The sequence below is a fragment of the Athalia rosae genome, chromosome 2 (genome assembly GCF_917208135.1).
Source record: "Athalia rosae chromosome 2, iyAthRosa1.1, whole genome shotgun sequence".
Classification (NCBI taxonomy): Eukaryota; Metazoa; Arthropoda; class Insecta; order Hymenoptera; family Athaliidae; genus Athalia; species Athalia rosae.
Window position 1 is genome coordinate 21561351 of NC_064027.1, and position 20396 is coordinate 21581746.

The 20396-nt window shown below is 40.1% G+C and overlaps 1 protein-coding gene and 1 long non-coding RNA gene across 6 annotated transcripts in view; one reads left to right on the top strand and one right to left on the bottom strand.

Moving 5' to 3' along the window:
* The window catches only part of LOC105689520 (BAI1-associated protein 3), a 107555-nt gene that overhangs the window by 76939 nt on the left and 10220 nt on the right, over positions 1 to 20396 (top strand). For all 5 annotated transcript variants that reach the window (XM_020854219.2, XM_020854220.2, XM_020854222.2 and 2 more), the window contains exons 4-7: positions 11683 to 11857; positions 15814 to 15981; positions 16556 to 16622; positions 19495 to 19684. In XM_020854219.2, the coding sequence (XP_020709878.1) occupies positions 11683 to 11857; positions 15814 to 15981; positions 16556 to 16622; positions 19495 to 19684 (600 nt within the window). The remainder of the gene's footprint in view (positions 1 to 11682; positions 11858 to 15813; positions 15982 to 16555; positions 16623 to 19494; positions 19685 to 20396) is intronic.
* LOC125500084 lies at positions 8130 to 10137 on the bottom strand. Its single transcript, XR_007277270.1, has 3 exons — positions 9798 to 10137; positions 8763 to 8903; positions 8130 to 8522 (listed from the first exon to the last, which is right to left on the bottom strand). It is a non-coding gene; the product is annotated as an uncharacterized LOC125500084 (long non-coding RNA).

Here is a 20396-nt window from a genome sequence, read left to right on the forward strand (position 1 = left end):
GTGCCGCAAGAGAAAAATATATAACGACGTACATCTAGATGGGAGCGCGCGTCCTTTCCAGGAACTCGGAGTGTTCGAAGAAAAAAAAAGAAGAAGAATTTTAAACTCGACGGAGGTGAGAACAACTCCTCGAAACGACTACAAGAATGAAATCCAAGTAACGCCTAGCAGCAAAGACGCAGTAATTATGAATTGCGCAAGAATGACGTTAATTAAAAATTTTGGTCGTAAACGCAGCATACGCAGGACACGTGAAGTTATTGGACGACGAACGCTGTTGCAGGTATATACGAGCTACATATCGAGTTCCTAATTATTGAAAATTACAAAATCATAACGTCACAACGTATGACTGAAGGGTGGAAATTTTAACGAGAGTTTGTTAATTATCGCGTCGAGCTTGGGGAATACGCGGAGGGTGTATAATTTCTACCGCGTGTGGCGTACGAATATCGGTTAAAAAAAAAACCGAAAGAGAGAGAGAAAAAAACAAAAACAAAAACAAAAACAAAAACGAAAAAGAGTAAAAAGTCGTAATGAATAAAAATGAAAATATCCCGATACGAAAAAAGGTGAAAATATTTTTCAAGTTATTATAAGTCAGGTTTAAGCGAAGCTTAGCGTGTGATATAAAAACTAAGTAGAAAAACGACGGTAACGCAGGGCTATAATGATAATATTAAATTCAGGGGGGGGGGGGGGGGGGGCGGGGCTGTGATTTCGGTAAAATACCCTGCGGTGATACGGGAATACGAGGACGGTAGAAATAAGCGCTATAAAATAGCTGGAGTTAATTGCTGTCATAAATTTAGTGTGTATCGATCTTCTCAGCTCGTGCTTTTCAACTTGCTGTAGAATACGAGCCACCTCTCACTTGAGTAACCCACCCCTACCGTTTCTGAATTTATAACCAACTCTTTGCGTATGTTCCTACATAAAGCTACCTACGTACGGCAACTCATGTGATGTACTATTATGTGCAGTTTAACGCAGTTTGCAAATTTTTCTGGCGCAAGCGAGGCTGGTTCGTTTTTTTTTTTTTTTTGTTCTCTTTTTTTCTCTTATTACGAGCCGGTGTGCCGTTCATAAAACATTATAGTAATGAAATTCTCCGTAGTAGGTATTTTTTTTAATTCATATAGTTTCAGTTTTTTCAGTCGAGTATAATCAGAAATATTTATTACTTCGTCGACGTCGATAAATGTCCGACGAAAAAAAAGCTCGTCGCGTTTTCCAGACGCCTCCGATTGCTTTCGGAAAATTAAAACAAAAGAATGGACGACTTTAAGCTCGCGTGCGATGATGTATTATCATTATTATCAAGCTGCAACAGCCTTTGTAGGCAATTTAGCACTTTGTGGTGTCAAAGTGCCGAGGTCCCGGCAATTGCGTGTTACTTCATTTTTCCAATTGGACCGTGCTTCGGACCGTGCACACTACACACACTACGCAGCATACTATAAGCTCTTCACGCAAGGCTGCAGTAGTACCTCTGATATCGAACGCAAATTTTGCACCAGACCGTTCACCACACCACAGGTACTCCTTTATGTCTTGCTGCAGGTGCAGCCAGCTAAAGCTCAAAGCGAACTCTACGTTCTACCGATATATATATATATATATATCTACACGGTTATGTACATAGGTATGCGCATACGTGAACGCACATCGCATAGGGAATACGCTCTTTGTTTTTGACGACGATAGTCGCGGTGAATTTGCTATGACTTCGCCCAGGAACGCGCTATAATTTCAGAATGTCGCGTTGCACAGATATATCTACGTGTATATATACAGATATGATAAATTGGTTGAATTTATGGCTTAGTTGTTTTTTGTTTTTTTTTTCCAACAGTCTCAAGATGGAAGTCAGGTGCAGGTTCATTACGGAGGTGGGGTGTAGGAATCACGTGATTCAGACCCGCCCTTACAACAAAGGTCGCGAGGCTCAATAATCGCACCTTTTCGTCGTCCTCAGACCTGGGTAGAGTAAAAACCCTGCCTACATCGATTGTTTCGCTCACGTCCTTTTCGCTCCTCCTTTTCCTTTTCAACCCCACGCTACGACTCCGGACTCGTCCTGTCCAGGGCTTCTTAACGTCCGCGAACAACCCTTGAAAACCTGTGTAAACCGAACCCTTCGCTTCCATTCCCGCTTCCCGATTCCCAAACTCCGTGAAACAAACGTTATCGATAATCGACGCGAGGACATTCAAACCTCGAATAGCTCCTTCTACTTTCCTCGTAACAAACGGTCGTTGGTCGTTAGACGAAGTTGAGTTACACGGAGTGGAGATTCTCACGAACACTGCGAGTCTCACACCGCAATTAAGGCGAACCCCGTGAGTCCGGGGAGTTTGAAAAACAAGAACAAAGGGGGATCGCTGATACCCACGAATGTCCTAACACTGGGAATGTGAGGGGGTTTTTTTGGAACCGATACAAAATTCCAACTCGTATATATACCTAAGCGGGTGGATTTACTTCGGCGCTGCAAGTTTCTTTTATTTTTCGTTAGGGATTCGAGTTTTACCGACTTCTCTTTCGAAACGAGCCGAGATAACCGATCGATTTTCATTAAGAGTGCGGGAAAGTAAGTTTCGAGAATTTCTCTTTCTCAAACATTCCGCTTCACCCTCTTCATATCTCGCCCGTCTCCTACCTACGCGCGAAAACAAAATTTTCTTCTCTTTTCACCCACAGTAATAAATTTGACTTATTCCTTCCCTTGTCCTGCGTGTGAAAAAAAAAAAAAAACCAATTCGGATCACAATTTTTATTATCCCCGTTCGCGATCTCCCGATATGATACTTGATTGGCGATTTTCAATTATTTGAAAAACTTGTATTCCATAGACACTATTGTACAAGTTTGTCAATCATCGTCGGGTATCGCATAATTGAAGGGTTTTCGCCTCATCAATTCCAAGCGGTCTATCAATCTTCCTTCGGCGAACTGCGTCTTTTTCCGCGTATACCTGCAATTATATAGCTGATTTTTTTTATTTTCACATTTACTCTCTGCGGTTTAAAAGACGGGGGCAAAAAAACCAGTCGGATGAAAGGCGAGGTGAGCTCGTCGCACTTATTCGGTACTACGGAGCACGAAAATGGCGTCCGAATTAAAAACTGAGGTGGGTATTTATCGTGCGAACTAAGCGCGCCTCGCATTCTCTCGAAACTTCTTCCAAGATTTCGAGTAAAACTCGTGCAAGGCAGACACGAAAAAACCGAGCTCCCTGATCTTAATCCCTTGAAAAACCCGCGAGTAGGGTAAAAAAAATTCATATACATTAAAAATTTACTCGAAAGTATATTATCCTGCAGTCCCGCGGGTCGAATAAATGAAAAAAAAAAAAAAAAAAAAAAAAACTCCGCAGCTGCACCCCCACCTCGTTACGATAATCGCAACAAAAATAATAATTATTGTCATCGTTATGTCCCCCGAAGAATTGCGTTTACGTTTTAGCTATACATTTTTATCGGAAAAAAAAAAAACTGTTGTTATATTCAACGCAGCTTTATTAACCGCGTCATTTTTTTTTTTTTTCTTTTTCTTTTCACGTACATGCGAAGAGGTTGCAATTAATTCGGCAACCGAGTCAACAAGTGTTGTTTTGGGACGAGTGAAACGGAGCTTGCAGCATATCTGCATGGTTTCCCGGGTTACATGCATTTATATACAAATATGCGTGTTTATGGAGGGGCGAATCCGAGGAGAGTGGGAGGAGAGAGAGAAACAGAGAGAGAGAGAGAGAGAGAGAGAGAGAGAGAGAGAGGGCGAGGGAGAGGGAGAGAGGGAGTGAGAAAGTGACGGGGGAGAAACAGAGTTTGCTGTAGGGCGAGAAATGGAAGGACTAGAAATAGACGGATCGATGGTGCGCAACAAGCTACCCTTCCTCTTGCTCCCTCCTTACGCTTTCGCAGTCCCTTTTTCCCTCACTACACACAAATCGCATCCGAACCAAAAACTTTCCTCACTGCGTAGGTACGTAATGAAAATTACCGTTGACGCGTTACCTCCGTATACCGTTTCTCTCACGCGCCGAATTGCGTAACGGATGTGTATATAGATTTTATTATAACGCGACTTTCGAAATTCACACCTCGTGCCGTAACACCCCTTTGATAAATTCAGAACTTTTTCTTTTCTCCTCAACACTTTATTTATCATATTTTAAAGTCGCATAACCGTCATATTTGTGTTGATGATGTGTACACAAAAGAGAGGAAAAGTATTTAGAATTACACGATCGATCAACGTCACCTCATTCCTGAGCTTATTTTTGTTCATTTTTTTCCATTCTCTTGTTATGATTATTTTACTTTTTAAAAATATATTTTGCAACACATTCTGCACACGCGATACTTCGTATAATAACGGCATTAAAAATTCCAACGAACCTCGCGTCTGAACTGCAGTTCTCTTGGCTTCGGAAAATTCCCGATAGCTCCGAAAGTTTCACAGTTTTGTTAATTTGTCGTAACGGAATAAAAGCGCTTTCTGAAAATTCAATGTTAACTTCGCGTCGGTGTTCCACTGGTATCCGAGCCGAATGAAATTATCAGAGCTTAAAGGGGGGTTCACGAGTACGAAGAGTCGGACGACCAGCTGCGGTCATTGCACGTTATACTCTTTTATCGAATTTCGAAGTTGAAACGGAGCTATTTGTGTCTGGAAGTCGAAGAAATTTACACCCCCGATATCGGAGGTAAAGCAATAAAGTTGAATGAAATTATACGTGAGCAGGGGTATTACGGGTATTGTATGAGCGTCTAACGCGTGCTCGTACAGAAATGTATGCGAAGCCCTCCAAGGATTGCTTGAAAGAAATTACTTTCTTTTTTTTTTCTTTTTTTTCTTCGCCCACGCAGAGAGTAATAATGGAAGTAAAAGCATAGGAAGGAGAGGCAACGACGTCCCCAACCGATTCAAAGCAGCTGAGCAAATATTGTGCTTCCACTTTAGAGCTCATAGTCTATAAGGAAACGAACTCAACCAGCCAGCCGCTGGTCCTTTCGACGCTCGTACAGAGGTTGCAGGAACTGGTTATAAAATGGGAGGCGATCTGCCACTCGTCGGATTCAACGAAGGTGACAAATCACGCACTACGCGCCCGAAGAACGAGAGTGAAATCTTGTGGAAGAGAGAAAAGTTGCTGTAAAATATTGTGAATAAAAGAAGAGGGAAGAAGGGGGGGGGGGGGGTGAATTAGATGCATAATGAAAGATGAAAGCGATCGGTAAACTTGTATTAACTTGGGACAGTTGATAAGAATTATATATTTAACTGCAACGAGAAATCTGCAGTGTCAGGGGCAAGCTATGAGAGGTGGGAAGTCGGAAAGTGGAATTAAAATCTTACGAGAATCTCGGAGATATGAATCTTGGAAGATCCTCGAACTCGTGGAAAAGCGCCACTGACAATTGAATCGATAATTCATTTTCTTTGCATATTACATTACTTTATCACTTCTTGAAAGTGAACGTGAAAATGTTGAAATGTTGTACACGGCACGAAATCAGACGGCACGACGTTGCCCTTCGTTTTTCACCTTATTCGAAACACCCGGGGGGTTGTAACGGCGAACCCCGGTCGACGATCACTTCTAATCCGAGAATATCAAGTATCTATTTTCAGCATGTTCGTTCTCGGATTTTATTTTTATTTTTTTGTTTTTTGCTCTCTCCATACGCCGTATGGAATCCTCGGCAAATTACCCAACTGAGAATGGGGCTATAAAGGTGACACGATGTTGAAAACAGATGTGCGGTTTCATCGCGAAAAGTTCGAAATGGAAAATGGATGCCGAGGGAATTGAATCGGTGTATAAAACCAAAAGGGGGGGCCTGACGCTGTGTCGTATTCACACTTGAACTAGAAGGGTTGAAAAATTTCGGATTTCTGCTGTTGGTAAAACCATTTTTTTTTTCTTTTTTTTTTTTTGTTTTTTTCACCGATATAAATCGTGATTCTTCCCGATCCTTTTACTCCTACGTGTTCGGATTATACTTCTCCGCTTCGATTCTCTCTATGCTCTTTACAGTTCCCACATGTTTCGCGCCTAATCCTTCATTCCCGATCGATTTAATATCGTCTCGTTTTTCGTTTCTCTTCTCTTCTTTCTCTCGACCTCGAACAGTTGAAGTAGCGGAACTTATCGCTCTGCACATCGCTGGATATATGAAAGAAAAAACGGGGCTTCTACGAATCTCGAGACTTTTTTTTTTTTTCTCCTTCTCTTCTCTTCTCTTCTTCACAATGCCGATATGCGTTCTATTTATATGAAATATGAAAAATGCGTCTATAAAGTTTATCTGCCGAAGGTATACTATAGACGAGGCCGTATAACTTGAAGAGGGTTCTCAGACTCCGAAACCCGCAACTCCGAAGGGTGGATCAACCTTCGAATTCACTCCAATTCGAACAATTTCAAATTTATCCTCACGCTCTTGTCTTTCTCCCTCCGTCGCTATCCTCTCGTATAATACGAAATTTTTATCGGAATTTTTCTACGCGGCCGATGGGCCGTCGCGAACCGACGTCATTAAACCGATCGTTCCCCCTATACTCGTCATCTATATTTGTGACCGAAATTCGTAAAATCCGTTGCGGTTATCTAAAGAAATCCGTAACTTCGTCGAATTTTATAATCGTCCGACGCGTGAACTCCAATTCTGTCGGGCGGTTAAATTTTAGCGGACAGAAGTCCGTCGACACTGCATTGTGACGATTTTTCGAATGGAGATCGATTACCCGGCTGGGTGTCCCGCGACTGCTCCGGCGTCCGAGGGAATTGAAAGAAGAGTTGCGCCTAGCTGCCCTAGATATTCAGATAGAGTTGCTTTATCATGTATACAGTGGGATTTATGTACGCTCCACATTTTATCTATACATAGAACGTATGGTCCATATGTTGGATGTGAAATGAACCGTAGATTTCTTTTTCCTACACATAATATAGATAGGTAATATCGGATATTTCATACGACCTATAGACCCGCACGTACCTCGCACCGCTGTATGTATACATATTATATGTATACGGCAGTTTCCGCGAGCGAATTTGCGGCGGAGGTCTTCCGTTTCATACGTATGCGTGGTAAACGGTGACTTTGAGAGAGATTAATGGTGGCGAAATGAAAAGCAAAAAAAAAAATAATAAGAAAAGAAAAAAGACTCGTATAGAAGTTTGCCGACCGGGCGAGTCGAAAGACTCAAAGAAACAAGGGTAAAAAATATCGGAGGGCTAACCGCGAGTAACAAAAGAGGGAGTCCTATACCTGAAAGGCGAGAAGTTGCGAACGGTCGGGCCCCTCCGATCTCGTTGCAGAGATCAAAAAGCACTAGCTCGAAGAGAGAAAAAAAAAAAAAAAGAAGGGAATAGTTAAAACCGATTCCCTTCCAGCCGAAATTCAAGTCTCTCGGCAGAGTAAGGGGGGATAAAAAACAATCGAATAAAAAATGAAATAAAAAACGGCGAAAGGAAAGTGAGTACCGTCCCCAGATCAAGGAATGAGAATGAAATAGGTGGTGGTCAACCGACGGAGGCGAAAGTAAAGGAGAGGGAGAGGAGAGTCCTTTGAAAGGAAACTCAATCAGGTGTATACGTACGTACGTATGTGTATAAAGTATATGTACAGACGTTTGTCGCGACAGCGTCGAAAAAGCAACGCAATTTCCGAAATGTCCGAACGCGGTCAGGGTATTTCTCTACTTCTGTGCAACGGATGAAACTTTAGACCATCTCCTCTCGCCGTATCTATACAATATGTACATGTGTCGATACACCCGTATACCTATATATATATATATACATGTATATATGTATATACACGTATAACGGTTTGTATACACACAAAGCAACAACAGAAGGGAAACGTATCTGGCACGAGAGACAGCGGACAAGGGATGAGGGGTAGTTTCAACCGTATACGATTAGTTTTCACGACAGAGTGAACCCGAACCACCGTCATCGGCGGTCGGACCTGCTGCGACGCGACCGTCACCAGCGGAATTCGCCGCGAAACGACAGCTGACGAGAAAAAAAAAAAACAAGAGGAAAATAAGAAAAAATTAACGAATCGATGAAAACCAATGCGAAACGGGATTTCCGGTCCTATGTGGAAGTTGGGAATCGATTGTTAGGAGATTATCGGAAGAACCGTAGAGAAATCAACGCTCTCGAAGCTGACGACTAATTTTTTGTTTTTGTTCTCGTTCAACAACTGAATAAATGTCATATGATGAAATTGGGAAGAGAGATATCGTTCGTTAATACTGTGGTAGTTTTTTTTCTTTTTTTTTGTATAATTCTTTTGTTGTCTCTCGATTTTTGTCCCTCAGAATTCCTCGCAACGTGTAGGTATAACTTTTCTTTCAAGGTTACAAAAAATCAGCCATTTTTATTTTTCGCTTTCCCTCCGGTTATCGGGATGGTAGACCACTCGGAAGCTATGTCAGAAATTTTGGACGAGGTTGATATTCGTCCGCGTGAAATTCTCCTGTACACGCGTAAACTTCTGAAAGTACGACGGTTATATGTATATGTATACCATGATCGAGGGTAAGAAGAATAGCCCCCCCCCCGTTCCCCACGAAGCGTCGAAATTCTTTCACGTGAAGACTTCCGCGTGTAGCGATGTATCGGAGGAGGGATGACTGAAATTCAATTTCGCGTGCACACAAATTTTTTTTCTATTTTTTTTACTTCTTTTTTGTTTTATCAATTTATATTGGGAGACAGTTCCATTTTTACAAACCTGGGGCCTCGGGGCTCACGAGGCTACATTATAATTCCGTATAAATTTTGTTGCGTGCGTAGCGAATGATGCAAATTAAAGGACGTGTTTTCAAAGGGTGCCGTCATTAACACGAGCAAACGCACTTCCGCTTCGTAAAGTCTGAAAGTATCAAAAGATTCGTGTTATATATATATATAAAAGCACCGGTTTATATCCCGTGTATACCCGGTGATTAATATATATAATACTTGTACAGCTGCGCATCTATAGGTCAGCTGTAGCTTTTGATTGAGACGATCATCATCGCCGTCTATACATACATGTATATCCGAATAGCATATATTTTCATTCATCGTCTAATTGAAAAGCCACGTGAGAAATACGAGATCAAGGAAGAATTCGTTAGAAATTTATTTTCGAGTCGTTGAAAGAACATTTTTTTTTCTTTTTGTGATTATTTAATTATTTTTTTCTTCTTCTGTTTATCCTGTTCTCTATTTTTTTTTTTTTTTTTTTTAATTCTTCTATCGAATAAAAAAAAAGATGAAAGGAAAAAAACGGAACCATTTTTTTTTCCACATATTTTTTTCCGTTGAAAATATTATATACATAAAATTGAATATCACCTCACGGAAGTAGGTGGTATTATAATTGTGTAAATTGCAATACCTATACCTGCACGTACTGCCCAACGATATCGGCTAATTAAAAAAAATTACTGACCTGAATAAAATTGCGGTAGAGATTGGCGAAAAAAAAAAAAATAAAAATAAATAAAAAAATAAAAATCATAAAAGTGAACGAGAGAGGAAAGGGAGAAGATTTACGAGAAAGAAGAGGGTGTCGACATCTGCAAGGTACAAAGGGAGGAAAAAGAAGTTAGACGAAGATAAACTTTCGGCATATAATACATGTATAATATGGTCACGGAATAGCAGTTTTTCAAACTCTTTACTCGTTTGAAAAAGAGTAAAATAAAAAAGTTCTTCGTTCCTTTGTTTTTTGTTTTTTTTCTCTCTCTTTTTATCCATTATGTAAAGTCGTGTTATTCACCGATCGTTTCGCGTCGAGCGACGTCTTCCGCCGGACGACTTGCTTTTTTTGCACTTCGTAGCAAATTGGATTTTGCTGAATTATTTTATCGCAAAAATCCGAATCTTTGACCGTCGACGAAAGTCCACGTCATGAATCACGTTCGCGTGCCTCTCGCAAAATTAACAAAAAAAAATTTTCTTCACATCCTTTCCGTGCACAAGATAACCGCGAGTACTTCGTAATACAGTAAAGTTGTAACGTTCACCTCAGTCGTTAAGTTCGGCTCACAGTCCGCTTCCTGACGTACGTGAATTTATGACACTCGCGTATATCTTGTAGGGAATAAAAAGCTTCCACCCATAATCGTCCACGGTTTCCGATAATGTAGCCTACATTATCGGACTATGGCCAATTTGGGTCATATTTGCGGATTCGAAGGCATAAAAACAACGTTCTCCTCGCGCAATTAGTATACATCGAACAAATAATGCGCGCGCCTGATAGCCGAAGCAATTTTTCTGTGCTATTTATCGTTACTTTCGTTTTTTTTTTTTGAAATTCTTATTTCTATTAAAAAAATTCCTCCCACAATCCAGTTTCCGATGCAAATATACCATGATATACGTACGTCGTATGGCATGATAAAAGTACGTATCGGTATACGTACCTACGTGTATATGAATTTTCCGCGATATGAAATTTGTTCTCCGACTTCGAGAGACGTCCTTTAATTACTTGAAAAGCCGCCCGAGGGATGATGTAGGTAGGTACTTACACGTACGTATGGAAAAAATCCTTTGTGAATTAGAGACAACGCGGTTTTCTGGAAAGGAATGAGAATAAAACCTATAAAAACAATAAAAAGGAAAAGCGTTCTCCGATGTTCTCGGTCGGGGGGGGGAATATTGGGAAGTAAAGAGAACTCGGCGGCATAACGATTCGGAGAGACGATTGCCTCGAGCGGTTGTTGTCCTCCTTTTTTTGTTATTTCACTTTTTTGTCACGTTACTTTTGTCGTCATTTTTCGCTTTCGCAGAGAATTTTGAATAATAGGGAAACGCAGGCCAAAAAACGATAGCATCCGATTGAACCGAACGCTATCTGAAAAACCTCACCCCACAATTTGGCCAACGAGTTCCGTCTGTTTTTTTTCAGTCTCTCGGAAAGAGCGAATTTCGAATCTTGATTTTTCACGTATAAAAATTTTACGGTCTTTCGGTATTCCTATTTTCACTGGGAGGTATAATTATCATGCTCGTCTGTTTGCGCGAGTTATAATAATGAGAGATAGAGAGGTACAGAGGAGCTTCTATAATCGCTGATATATTCTCGCTGTTGAATATTCCAAGCCCTTTCCTACCTCCCATCTGGTATTGAGTCTCCGATGTTTGCGCTCCACCACGTTGCGAACCCCTCTGCCTCTCGTACCTTCCACCCCGTACGTACAAAAGGTATAGCCACATTTATACACGTACTTGGTTTATACCTAGACGTGTGTATATACCTATACAGCCCATTTTAATATTCCACCTTGTTCTACTTTGGGACCACCTAATTACGCCGTATCACGCTAAACGTTGCAGTGATAAGAAAAAGAAAGAAATAAACAAAAAGCAAACAAAACGAATGGAATAAAATAACAGAAACGCGTGACGAAAAAATAAATGAGGCGCACGAGAACGTCCCCCGCGGTGTTCGAGAACATCATTTCCCCAGTTCATTGGATTTAGTATGCAAATTTATCGAACGCACCTTGATAAAGACAAATAGGACAATTGAGGTAAAAAAATTAAAAAGAAAAAAAAAAAACGAAGGATCAAATCTACCGTAGAATATCGCTGTTATGTTGTAATTGCGGAATCCTCCCCGTGGGAGTGAAATTTACCAAACAAACCTGTTTCAGAGTCCAAGAAACCGACGGTTCGTTTTTCGAGAGCTTTACGGCGCTGTCATGGAAACAGGAAAACCGTCGTCTGATGGTGCTTCCAGAGGTCGAGGGACGCGCTGAAGTTTCTCCAACCCCGCAGAGAGACCAGAGCTTAAACAACGCTCAGAACTACAGACTCAACAAGAAAGAGGTGGATATATACGTACACGCTATACTCTACACGCTGATATTCCTTAGGTACAAATGTAAGCAAACATGCCGAGACTGTCGGACCGTTCATCCATTCAACCATATATTTCCGATGGTATGTAGTAGGTACGTACATCGCTGCCGCTGCCCTTGTATCTCGTAATACTTGGGAATCCTTCACACACGACGGAACACCGTAGGGTCGAACTGATCGGAGTTGACGTCCGCGTTCCGCGTTTCTTTTTTTCCGTCCATTTTCTTTATTCAGTTATTCATCTTTTTTTCCATTATATTCGAACGGAATTGTGCAGCTGTTGCTGTGAATCAGATTTACCATGTTATGAAATATGATGTACGTGAAATAAGTTCCTCCTTTAGCTCGTGTCGTCTGTGAGGTGAAATTATGTAGAATAGAAGTGGAAAGAATGGATATCCGCCGATTTGGAAAAGTAGACGAAACTCGAGGAATCCAACCAATTTCGACGATGATTCGTATGAAATTCTATCGATTGAAAGAAAAAAAAACAAAAAAAAAAAAAACATCCATTAAATTCGGTTGACGGACGTTCGAAAAAGATTCTCTAATTAGAAATCCATCACACTGATTGTCGGGAACGTAATTAAATGGTTCGTCATAGCGGTCGGTTCCGTGGATTTCGAACTGCGGTGGAAATTGGATAGAAACCCAGTTTTTTTTTGTATTTCAGAAGTATGCGTCGAGAGCGTCCGAAATGTAAAATATCAACGACTCGTTTTCCGTTGTTGATAGGTGCGGAATTCTAGCCTGGAACACGCTTGAATTTCGGATGTAAGATTTCGCGATCGAGTACAGAATAATCTCAATTGGCAGCCATTTGGCTAACTATCCGAACTCTCAACTTCTTCAATGTTCTCCGTTATGCCCGCCAAACTGTGCTGCTGAAAAGCCACAACCAAATTAACTACTAGTCTACTAGAACCTATTGAAAAACTTTCCGCCTCCGGAAACAGACACTTTAATAATCCAAGAAAGAACAGGAGTTGAAAGGCATGCATAGACAAGAAAAAAAAAAAAAAATGGTGAGAAAAACGGAAGAAAACTCAAAACGTCAAAGAAAGAAAAAGTGGACTCTAAGCATGAATTCGACATTATAGAGTCTGTCTGACACATCCTCGGTGACTCTACTGTTGTCTCGAGACTGTAAAGTCTCTTTACGTTGCACGATCTCCGTGACTTTCTCGAGATTCTGTTTTGAAACGGATGCCTAGATAAGCCACGCAGAAATCACCCCGACATACGTTAAAATTTCAGACGGATTACACTCGACGGCGAAAGTGACGGGGGTAATTTGTGATAATTGATTTTTGACTTCGCTTTCAAAGTAGCTGACCTATAAATTCTCTTTAAAAAGTTTTTGATTTTTTAAAAGTCTTTTCAGGAGTTACTCGATAACCTCTGTGAAAAATTTACCGCGTTCAATTTTCGTTCGGATGTATTTTCGTAAAATTTTCCGTATTTATGAAAAACCGTTTCATCGTGTACCGTTCAAAAGTTAGTTAATCTCGTTATGTGTACTAATTTTTTTACATATTCCCGGTGAATATAAATGTAGCAACAAAAAGTAAAAGAAAGAGAATGTGAAAAGGGGTCGTATGTGAATATTTTTTTTTTCTTCTTTTTTTCTCTCTCTTCCGTCACACGGGGTGGTTTTAATCGAGTTTGACGACTCGCTGAATTAATTGGTAATTAAAAATTGATCGGTGGGCAGGTTCAAAAGCTGTTGTAATACCAATCTGCAGGAGCGGTACATTTTTTTCGATAACCCTGTATCAGGTCAATAAAAAAAACAACAATAATAATAATAAATGCCGGAATAACGGTCACTCGAGTTGAAATAAAAATCTGGTATTTTATTTTTTACGCTAAATACGTTCGTACTTGTATTCGAACGATTTGAAGAAAAACGCAGTTGGGAGATGGGAAAAATACGAAATACGAATTTGTACTTTAGAACGGCGTTGTCAACGATTTGTGAACTTCTGTGACACTCACTGTGTAACACGTGTATATTTATATATTATTGATACGCGGAGTCCACAGCTACTGCAACGTAAATTATTCACCTCAACTTCCCAAGTTTTAGCCTAGTTTCGCAGCTAAAGAATGGTAGCGATCGCCTTAGCCTCTCTCATGAGCTTAAAATTTACCGCCACTGCAACGGAGTCACTTGTAGAACAACGTAAACGATTTTATAACGTCATACTATTGAGAATAATGGTACGTCAAACGAAGATGAATTTGAAAAGCAAAACGTGGAATCGATGATTTATAGAAACTATATAGGGGAGACCGGGGCAAGTTGGAGACGTTAAGCTTCAAGTGCGGTTTTTTAATCGATTGTAAGCGAATTTCAAAATCTTTTGGTATTTTTCAAAAGTATGAGATGTTGGCTATTAAAAAAAAAATTGACATTGAATTCGGTCATTCACAAACTACGTAATTTCCATTTTTCCGAGATTCTGCAAATTCGTCAACTTGCCCCGACCACGGGGCAAGATGGCGAACCTATCGGGGCAAGTTGACGAATATTAGATTTTGGTTTAATGGGCCTAAAAAAATACTTTTTTCGTCAAAATATACTTCAGTTTATTCAAATCCATAAAAGATATGAAAATACAAATACGCATAGTTTATGTAGTTTAGCTTAGATATACGTATACTGATAATTAACACTGGTCGCAAACGAACTGAGCTGCTCCTTCGACATTAGAACATGCCAACAATGAATCGTGAATAAATTTATTCATTTATTTATTTATCGAATTATTCAATGAGCTGCACAATCGTATGTAGCCTAAATATCAATTAACTAAACAACATGCAAAGATCTCGATAAGGACGATCCGTCAACTTGCCCCCACCATCTTGCCCCATTTGCTACTATTTGCGAAAAAAGAACCCCACAAAAAGTACATTGGTGAAAATTCGGAGATTCTATGATCTCTAGGATCTATATGCGTATAGAAATAAAGTATTAAATCACAAGTCCGATCTTGCTTACCTGTAGTTGTATACAACTATTTTCTTAAGCTTCAGATGTTACTTTGAACACGTCCGAAACCACAATGCCTCCGTAAAAAAGCCGGATGACCTTGCCACACTAGCTACATCGCAAATATTATTGCGTAGAAGAGTGTTCAACACTTTTTGATAACTTACCCGGCGCTATCGGTCAAAATATTCTAAAAACAATCAATTCGTCATCTTGCCCCAGCCTCCAACTTGCCCCGGTCTCCCCTACGTACTACGCGGGGGAGAAAATTGTTCCCAAATTTAAGAATATACATATATCAATTTCACGTTGTTCGAATCGAGTAATGGTTTTTCAATATTTAACCGTGTAACAGTATAACAAATCATGCGTATTACGATAACGTGAAGAATATCATCGTATAGTTTGCGATTAAATTTCGATACAGTTTCTCTTCTACACGGCGGTCTACAATAAGATACACAAGCGAATACACGTGTAATCAACCGAAGTGACGGTTGATTGATCTTCGAAAGTAATTCAACATTAGCTACGACGTTTAATATCTCTGAATTATTATGTTCACGGGGCCGCTCGATTGCCGACTATATTAACTCCCTTTACAACGTCCCGAAGTAGCTTTCCAAGTGACATTGAGCTTCCATCAAGATCGTGTCTGCGAGGGGATGATATCGTTCCTACGTCGTCGTTTCTCTGACTCCGCAACATCGACTTACGCGGAGACAGAGTCAGGGTGGCATGCGGGGGCCAGGTCGGTTGCTTTTGATTTCGTCGGAAGCTTTGCCAGCTTTAGAATGGGGAGAAATTGAGAGAAGAGGAACACCTGGCGCTCCTCTGCTTTTCCACGACGTACGGCGTGACACGTGTACACCGCGACGTTCGTGCGTTACGCTATACACACGTATGAATATTTTCATTGTTTCAGATGGAACAGTTGTACATCGAGGTCCTTTACACCATAGCGAATACGGTGGGAGCAAGCACGGGACAATACGCCCACTACAAAGAAGATCTTTACAGATACGCCCAAGAAGCGTTCTCCGTTTCACAAGACCAGCACAGACGATGCCTCAATATCGCTTCGGAGGAAAAGGTCTTTTTCATTCGTTTGTTTTCTCATTTTTTGTCGAATCGATGTGACGATGAAACTCGTCTAATCCAAGGCTGAGAATAATTCACGTGGTCTCCCACTTCTCAATTTGACTAATCAGATTCGTTACACGTTGAACCCTCGAACAATTTGACGACCATTTCGTGCGGGAGTTTCAACATTTTTTTTCATTCAATTCTTCCCTTTTTTCAATTATTTTTTTTTTTTTTCCCGCCGAGAACAGTATGCAAAGCGTGGAAAATTCATTTTACCTTCTTCTCTTTACTCGGTTTCCAGATTATCCAAATCCTTTGAAATACTCGCCCCTAATTCAATGTTCGTCGCGTCGTCGAAATGAACGTCAAAATTGTATTCATTGAAAAACTTTTGTTTTTCACTTTTTCTCATACTCCTCACCGTGTCGTATTGTTGACAAAATAATCGCAATTTGAATCGCGAAACTTCGAGGTGGGTTAACCGGCCATAAGTAATTACGATGTTATAATTCTATTCTCGGCATCGCAACTTTTCTTTATCTTTTTATTTATTATTTTTTTTCTTTGGTTTTCTTTTTCAGCCACCCATCGTAGTCCTGAGTGTCGTGGTTATCGAAGCGGAAGGACTCGAGGCAAAAGACGCTAATGGTAAGCCAATTTTTTTCCCCTTCTTTCCACTTCCGGGACCACCTGTCCCTCACCATTTATCTTCATAACACTCGAAACAAAGTTACCATAACACGTTCCAGATAACAAAAAAAAAAAAAAAAAAAAAGAAAAGAAAAAAAAAAGTAAAGGAAATCGCATGAAAGGAAAGGAAAAAGGGGAAAAACTACCCTTAGCCCTTGCAGTATTACACGCCTATGTATACAGACAGCGACTAAAAAATCGCGTGAGATTTTTCTTTTCGCGATATTCTTTCTTGTTTCGAACGACTAATTTGAAGAACCAGAAATATCTCCTCCTCGTTATCGAGGGTGAGGTGGTTCCATGGGAGCACGTCGTCGTTGATATCGTTCGTCGATCGGACGGAGCACATGATGTTTATTTTAAATTCACTTTGTTTTTCTGCAATCATTGAGAGGTAGGTGAATTTCGCGCGGGTATATATATTCAGTACAAGTAGGTAACGTCAACAAAGATCTCTGCAGGCAGTAATGCGCTAACGTAGTTACACAGCCCTTATGATAATCTCGTTACCCCCGGTACCGAGCGTTTGTTTGACGCTAACGTTCGGGACGCTAAGCGTCGAACCATGTCGTCTAGAATGTCGCGAGCTCTAGTCAATTATCAATGTGCATGTACCCCGCTCAACATTTATGAGACTGCGACGTTGTTAAGCTGGCCCCTGCTGCTTCTTCTTTGACGCGCAATAATTATGAACTGACCTTTGCACGTATAATACGTAAGAATATAAAATTCACCTTGTTATAACTTTGCTACGAACCATTCTTTGCTTCTTTGCTTATATTTTTTTGTTTACCTCCGTTGTAATTCTTTTCTCATTTTTACTCTCTTGTAATTTTTATTCTACTTTTTTTTTCACCGAGCCTCAGACTCTTAGAATACGGCCTTGTGTATCGTTATACGAGTTATACAGTACGTCCGTCGGTATAACTTTTCCATCTCGTTATACGTGCATTCTTCCTTCGTATCTCTTCCCCTCTTTCCGTCTTCGTTTCTTTTATTTTTCTTTCCTTTCTTTGTTCTTTTTTTTTCTATCCCAACTCTTGTTACGACGGAGAGAGGAAAAGATTGATGCGTATTTTATTGGGTAAAATTTTTAACGTCCATTTTACCAGCGTGCTAGGATTTGTACGTTGGATCTTGAGATCATCATGCGCGAAGAATGAAAGTGATTTTCTCGGCTGGGGGAGAAAAGTCGGGACTACAAATAATGCACTTCTATTTTATTGGACGTCCATCTTTTCATCTGGATTATTTTTAGATTTTTATCCACATAAGGTACGGAACGAAGCGAATTCGAACCGGAGAAGCGCCATGCTTATTATGTTAACTATGCGCGGAAAATAAAAGTTGGAACTTTTTTTGTTATTCTTTTTTTTCCTCGACTTTCATAAAAGTCGACTTTTCACAGAGTCCGATTCAAAGGAGGTATTAGACTTCGGGTCAATTGTTATCGATCAGTAAATACCCCTGTGAACTAAAACCCGATTTATTTCATTGTTAACATTCAGAAGGATTCCAAATGTGGTCGAAACGAAGAATACGATTGTGCAGTATCTCGGGTTTTGTTACTTCTTTTACCGCAATAATATTCTGAACCATTCGCACAACGATGAAATCAACATACTACGCGCTTATAGGTAAATTTGTACATTTTTGTCACGTACCAACTGGACCGAAACAAATAACAATAGGTGAAGTTTGCATTTTACCATAAGTAAAATTGTTGCAAAATTGAAAGAAAAAAAAGAAATCGATTCGCGTGAAATCTAATAAGTTTAATAATAGAAGAAGACAGGAGCAAAGTGGGCTCTTTGGCTGAAAATTGCTAATTTTTTTTTTTTTTCAATTTCACTCCTTTCAAAGTCTGTCTAAACAGTTTACCATTCTTCTGGATCGTCTCTTTACACTCGAACATTTTTTTTTGCGAATGGCTTTTTTCAAAAAAATTGTTGACGAAATATTTATCAACGTTCAAACAAGCTGCCATTCGCCTCACTCCGGCTCTCCTACATGTAATAACTGAATTTTATCTAATGAATTTCCGAAATCAATTCCACTTCGCCATGGGTCGTACCAATTTGCCTGTTTCCGACAAACCATTCAGCGGTTAGGCGTCGGTTTCATGATATATATACGACGTGAATGGTTGATTTTACGATCCCCGAGCCGCGCCCGATATGTTACCCTAGATTGAAAACCGCCGTGTTTCACATATATATATACTTTGCGCATACCACATACATATATATATATATACATGTGTAAAGTTGGTATGTATTTTTATACATACGTATGTACGTAAGTGTAGAATATTATACTTGTTGTATTATATAGGCACATACATAAGTATATACACGTATATAATGGGGAGTAAGATTGGATGTTCCCCACGTAAACTGTCTCTCGCTCCTCGACGATCAAATATTTATGGTCTACAAATATAATTTCTCTCAGATGATAATCATCCCAACCGAGGATTCACCCTTTGAGCCAAGCGTTTCATCTTCCACGTTCTTGATCCGAAAATTTATGCGTCGGTATTATTAGCAGCGCTAAACATATAAGAGAGACTAGCGGGGAAGACGTATGTACCTAATTAAGTTCACAATTGTTGGACGAGAAACAAAAAAAAAAAACAAAGAAACTGATTGGTTCATCGCGTCCAACATTGCGTTCGTTAACCGTGAACACAGCGTTATTGTTACGCGATTGTTCTCGACTGGATCGTATTCGAAACACGAAAAAAAAAAAAATGAAGTATGTCATCACCCACGAGTGAGCGAATTTGAAAAAAGGCTCAAGTGTTGCTTAAATAGTAATTGGTTCTTAGGATTCAGCGACCCATATTGCATGCTGGGAATACAGCCGGGAAACGGTGGAGCTCCGCCGAGTCCTCAGCCAAATTTGAGCTCACATTCGCCCCACACGCCACCAGCTTCGCCGCGTCAAACCACTCGAGCTTTGTCGGACGGGGGTGACAACGAGACTTCACATCACGAGAAACTCCGAAAACATCACAGGTATACAGATACGTGCAATTCGCCAGTCGTAGTAAATCGCTTTTATATCGTAGCTTGAAAATGGAGAAATTTATTTGAAAAGTTGAAAAAGTTAAATGATAAACGTTTCGAGCTTGCAGCAGAATGGTTCTGATTTCTGATTGATCGCTCAATTCGCTGCAGGGCAGAGCGCGTATAATGGTCAATCTGTATGGTCAATAAAAGCGTTGCTCAAAACTTCTCCCAAACTCGTCCGACGAACGAACTGTCGATAACACGTATTTTTCAGCTGCTCAAAACGTACAAAAATGATAATTCAATTCCACAGCAGTGCGCGCGGCACAAAGAATTGTCGTTAATAGTTCAGACGCTGAATAAATACCGTATTTTAATTGGAAATTTTGCGGACAGAGCGATGTGGGGAATTTCCAAATAGCGCAAATCGCTTGGTCGTAATGCACCAAAGTCTCGTCTGCGTTATCCTGAAGTTTTCAGTGGGAGCTTAAAGTCCGAAGTTTTGAAGTTTTTTTTCTTTCTTTGTTTCCAACGTAAAAGTCAAACGAAGAAAAATCATCTGAAAAACTTGTCGGACACTAAAACATGGATTAAGTGTTAACAAGTTGATTAATTTTAGCGGACTTTTTCTTTTTTATTACCTGGTGATAAAAAAACTATTTCAAAGCTACAGAAACGTAACGAAAACTTTATTTAATTCTAATTTCCGGCATTTAAA